Below are 4954 nucleotides of genomic sequence, written 5' to 3'. Positions count from 1 at the left end.
CACTCACTGGCATCTTCAAGAGATCCTATAAATAGGAGCCATGTAATACGTGTTCTTACACTCACTGGCATCTTCAAGAGATCCTCTAAGGTGGGGAATAGCATGATTATAAACAAAGTGATAAAACCTTAAGATCTGATTCCTCCATATATTAGACCACATTGTAAAAAAATAAGTCATATTGATAAATCATGTAATGAATGTGGCAAAGGTTTCTCATGTGCCAATTATCTTTGCAGGTATGAAAGAAGTCACACCGGAGAAGAACCTTATGAATGTACTAAAGGTGGTAAAGCCTTTGCATATCACCATCATCCTCAATGGCATGAAAAAATTCATACTGGAGAGAAACCCTATGACGTTATTCAATATGGTGAAGACTTTACATATCATAGTAGTCTCCAAATATATAAAAGAATAGATATTGGAGAGAAACCTTATGAATGTAATCAGTGTGGTAAAGCATTTACATACCATAGTCAACTTCGAAGACATAAAAGAACACATACTGGGGAGAAACCCTACAAATGTAATCAGTGTGGTAAAGCCTTTTCACAAAATGGTCATCTCATAATACATAAAAGAACACATACCGGAGAGAAACCTTATGAATGCAATCAATGTGGTAAAGCATTTACAGATCAAAGTCAACTTCGAATACATAAAAGAGCACATACTGGAGAGAAGCCCTACAAATGTAATCAATGTGATAAAGCTTTTTTACAAAACATTAATCTTAGAATACATAAACGAGCACATACTGGAGAGAAACCCTACAAATGTAACCAATGTGATAAAGCCTTTGCACAAAATGGTCATCTCATAATACATAAAAGAACACATACTGGAGAGAAACCCTATGAATGCAATCAGTGTGGTAAAGCGTTTGCAGATCAAAGTCAACTTCGAATACATAGAAGAATACATACTGGAGAGAAGCCCTACAAATGTAATCAGTGTGATAAAGCCTTTGCACAACATAGTAATCTCCGAATACATAAAAGGACACATACTGGAGAGAAACCCTATGAATGTAATCAATGTAATAAAGCCTTTTTACAAAACATTAATCTCAAAATACATAAAAGAGCACATACTGGTGAGAAAACTTATGAATGTAATCAGTGTGGTAAAGCCTTTGCACGTTACTATCATCTTCAATGTCATGAACGAATTCATACTGAAGAGAAACCTTACAAATGTAATCAATGTGATAAAGTCTTTTCACAATCACATAGTCTCCAAATACACAAAAGGACACATACTGGAGAGAAACCCTATATATGTAATCAATGTGGTAAAGCCTTTGCAGATAATAGTCACCTTCGAAGACATAAAAGAACGCATACCGGAGAGAAACCCTATGAATGTAATCAGTGTGGATCAGCCTTTTCACAAAACAGCTATCTCAGAATACATAAAAGAACACATACTGGAGAGAAACATTTTGAGTAAGCAAACAATATAGTCAAGCCTTTGCATATAGTAGTAGCATTAGAAATCATGAGAAAAGCCAGCCTACAGAGAAAGCCGACAGGTGGAGTGAGTGTGGTGAAGTTTTGAGCTTCATTGAATCTTTATACAAGAGGAAAATCTTCAGTGTGCAATCAATCTGTTAAAGGTAGTCTTTGAGGTTCTGAAAAAACTCCTACTGAAAGGAGTGTATGACTATAAGGGATTTGGTACAATCTTTAGCCAACACATTCAGTTACACAACATTATTTATTCTAGAGAAAAAAACTCACCATTTTGGTTGCATTTTTTTTCCCACTTATTTTTGCATCTCTACATCACTGGGATGAAGCCAACTTAAACATCATATGTGATACTTTTGGTCTTTTCGAATTTGCAAGTATTATTTTTACATCTGTGCTCATGTGGGAAATTGATCTATAATACTTGTTTTTCATTGAGCCTTTGTGCGCTTTGGCTATCAGGGTAACTATGGCTTCATAGAATGAATTGGGTAGTGCTCCCTTTTTCTATTTTTTTAGAATTTTGTAGAGAATATTTACCTCCTGCAGGGGCAAATCTAGATGCCAAGATTTCGGTGAAATTATTGCTACATATGCTGTGTGTACTAAACCGTCAATTTCAGTGCCATTTGTTTGTATTTTCAGCTTTTGTCTTTCATCATTGCTAGCAGTTGGTGAAAATACTTGTTTTCTAATGTCTCCTGAATTTGTTCTTTTATCTACAGAAGCTGTTCTGTCTTTGATCACATGCAGGCTAGTGTTGTTTTTAACAAGCGGCATTAGATCATTGCTGTGTGGGTGAGTTTCTTTGAGACTAACAGGATATAATTGAACTGAATTTGATTCTGGAGGCCTATGGTAGGCCCCAGAGGGTGTTTCCGAAGGCAAAGCTTTACTTTGCCTATCCCTTGTTGATCTGCATTCACTCGTCCAGTGCTGACCTTTGCCACACCTCCTGTGTACTCCAGAAGGCTGGTGTCTTTCCTTTTGGATTATCTCTGGAAAAACCATTCTTGGAATGCCTGGCTTACAATCCCATGTCAAATGTCCAGGCTTACCACGATGAGAACATTTGGCATTTTGATAAAATCACTACTTTGAGAAATTACTTCTATCAGAGTAGCATCATAAATTTGAGATCCAGTATCACCCGTTTTGCTAAGCCATTCCTCTGTTGGTGCTGATCTTGCCTGTAAAGGTCTAATTGACATTTTGCACTCTGAATTAGCATGTTCAAAAGCCAAAAATTACAGTTAGCATTTTTCTGACTCCTCAGTCTGATACTATTATATTTACAGCTGAAGTCAATTCTTGCAAAACATCAGAGATGGCTTCATTTAGGCCGTGTAATTTTAGTAAATGACTCAGACCTCTTTCCTGAACCTTGAACCTCAGTGGTTCATTTAAAGCTGTGAAATAATATAGCACCATGATGTGATTATGAAATTCAAGCTGGCTGTGTAACTCAGCCTTGTGACCTTCACCTCACAAGTGATCTTAGGAAATAGCAATCCCCCAGCCTGAGTGCATTGTGCTATGTTCCTAGCTTCCTCTTTAAAAAAATTTTTAAAACAGATTTTATTTATTATATGTAAGTACATTGTAGCTGTCTTCAGACACACCAGATGGTTGTGAGCCACCATGTGGTTGCTGGGATTTGAACTCAGGACCATTGGAAGAACAGTCAGTGCTCTTAACCCCTGAGCCATCTCTCCAGTCCCCCCAATTTTTTTTTAACATTTTTAAAATTTATTTATGAATGCACATCAGAAGAGAGCATCAGATCCCATTACATGTGGTTGCGAGCCACCATATGATTCCTGGGAATTGATCTCGGGACCTCTGGAAGAAGGAAGACCTCTCTCCAGCTTCCTCTTTTCACCATGTTTGCCAAGGTGATCTATTCTCCTTGCAACGGTACAAAAAAACTAGGAACAATTACATTATAGGGCATTATTCCATCAGAGGCTATTATAAACCCAGAGCAAGAGGAGAGAGCAAGATTAAGAAGAGGAAGGACAGTAGAGCAGAACTTAGAAATTAAGAGGGTAATGCACAGAATGCAGAGAGGAGGGGAACGAATCTGCTGAGAGAGCAGAAAGCATAGGCAGGTTCTTCTGGGCGGAACATGTTCTTTTCTAAAAGCAAGGCAGATTGAGCTTTACTAAAGAGGGGAATCCAGCTTGCTTTCTTACAGATGTGGGCTTAATTCATTTAGCAATAAAAGGGTGGAAGTTTTTTCTTTCTCTATGCAATAAAGATTTGAGCTCATTTTTTCATCCAGAATGAGTTATTTTGGCACTGGTGCTTGGTCTTTTGTTTCATATGCATATGTAAGTACGGATGTGTGTGTGTATAAGTAATGCAATTATGAAATAAGTATATAGTTGAGTCCAGCTGGTTTGCATGGAAGTGTATGAGTGTGTATGTGTGAATTTGTACATGAATGTATGTGAGTTTATGCATATTTGCTTGTATAAAAGTTTTTCTTCCTGCCACCTTGACTCTGTTTTTCTGGTTCAATAAAAGTGTATTGCTCCAAACTTCCCTCCAGCCTGACAAGCAGGAGGGGAGGCTTCTGGTCAAGAGCGAAAACCCGCTAACAATTAATCGTTTACTTAATCCCTTGCAGTTAGCTACAGGTGTTAATCTTACAAGCCAGCAGTTTTTAACCCTCAAAATGAACAAGGAAGTCTTTGGTATGTTTTAGAAGTTATCAGCAATCATTCAGTATAGTTAGAGAGATGGAAGGCCAGAGACCATGAGTATTTAAAGCTACCAGTGGAACCATGAGTCTTTAAAATTACACCCAGAGACCATCATTCTTTAAAGCTACTTGTATGTCCAACTCTGTGTCCAGCTCCAACCCTTTCCAGGATGGGTAGGATCCTCACCACAGGAATGGCAGGTTTTTCCTGTGGTTAGTTGTCAGAGTTTGAGAATAGAGATGGAGAGGTTACAAACTGCGTTATTTTTGCTGCTTTCAAAGATGTATGGATATGCTGTCTTTACATCTAAATATTTTATTGTCTGGCACTTTTAACCCATTTACTCTGTCAATGACTGAACTAAACATAGCTGCATACATTACCAGTGACAGTTGTTTCTCAAACACAACATGTTGGCCACTAGGCCATGCTGACAGTTCTAGTTATTGATCCCCTTTAAGGTTTGATATGCAGGCATTAGTATTTGGGTCCTACAAATTCTAGTCTCAAATTTCTGGTCTGTTTTTCTGCAATTTTCAGAGACAGTTTTTCCTGGATGGTGATAAACAATATTCTTGCTGGGTTCATTATACATAAAGACACCAAAAACCTACAATTTCAATGTGGAAGAAAGATTGTGTTTAACTGAATTTATTTATCAGAATGAAATACTGTTTAACACTGAGTTTATTGATCAGAATAAAAGACTATGATGTTTACTGGTTAGGTGATATAAGGGTGGGGTCTCTGCAAGTCCTAGGTCTGGCAGAG

At 37.6% G+C, this 4954-nt stretch overlaps 1 protein-coding gene across 1 annotated transcript in view; it reads left to right on the top strand.

The window, feature by feature from the left end:
* Positions 1–3122, top strand: part of LOC116096998 (zinc finger protein 431-like) — a 5648-nt gene extending 2526 nt beyond the window's left edge. Inside the window, exon 3 of the mRNA XM_031379414.1 lies at positions 240–3122. Coding sequence (XP_031235274.1) covers positions 240–1455 — 1216 coding nt within the window. The 3' untranslated portion in view covers positions 1456–3122. The remainder of the gene's footprint in view (positions 1–239) is intronic.
* Positions 3123–4954: the final 1832 nt, after the last annotated feature.

The sequence above is a fragment of the Mastomys coucha genome, unplaced genomic scaffold (genome assembly GCF_008632895.1).
Source record: "Mastomys coucha isolate ucsf_1 unplaced genomic scaffold, UCSF_Mcou_1 pScaffold18, whole genome shotgun sequence".
Taxonomy (NCBI): domain Eukaryota; kingdom Metazoa; phylum Chordata; class Mammalia; order Rodentia; family Muridae; genus Mastomys; species Mastomys coucha.
This window is presented reverse-complemented; position numbering and strand designations above follow the sequence as displayed.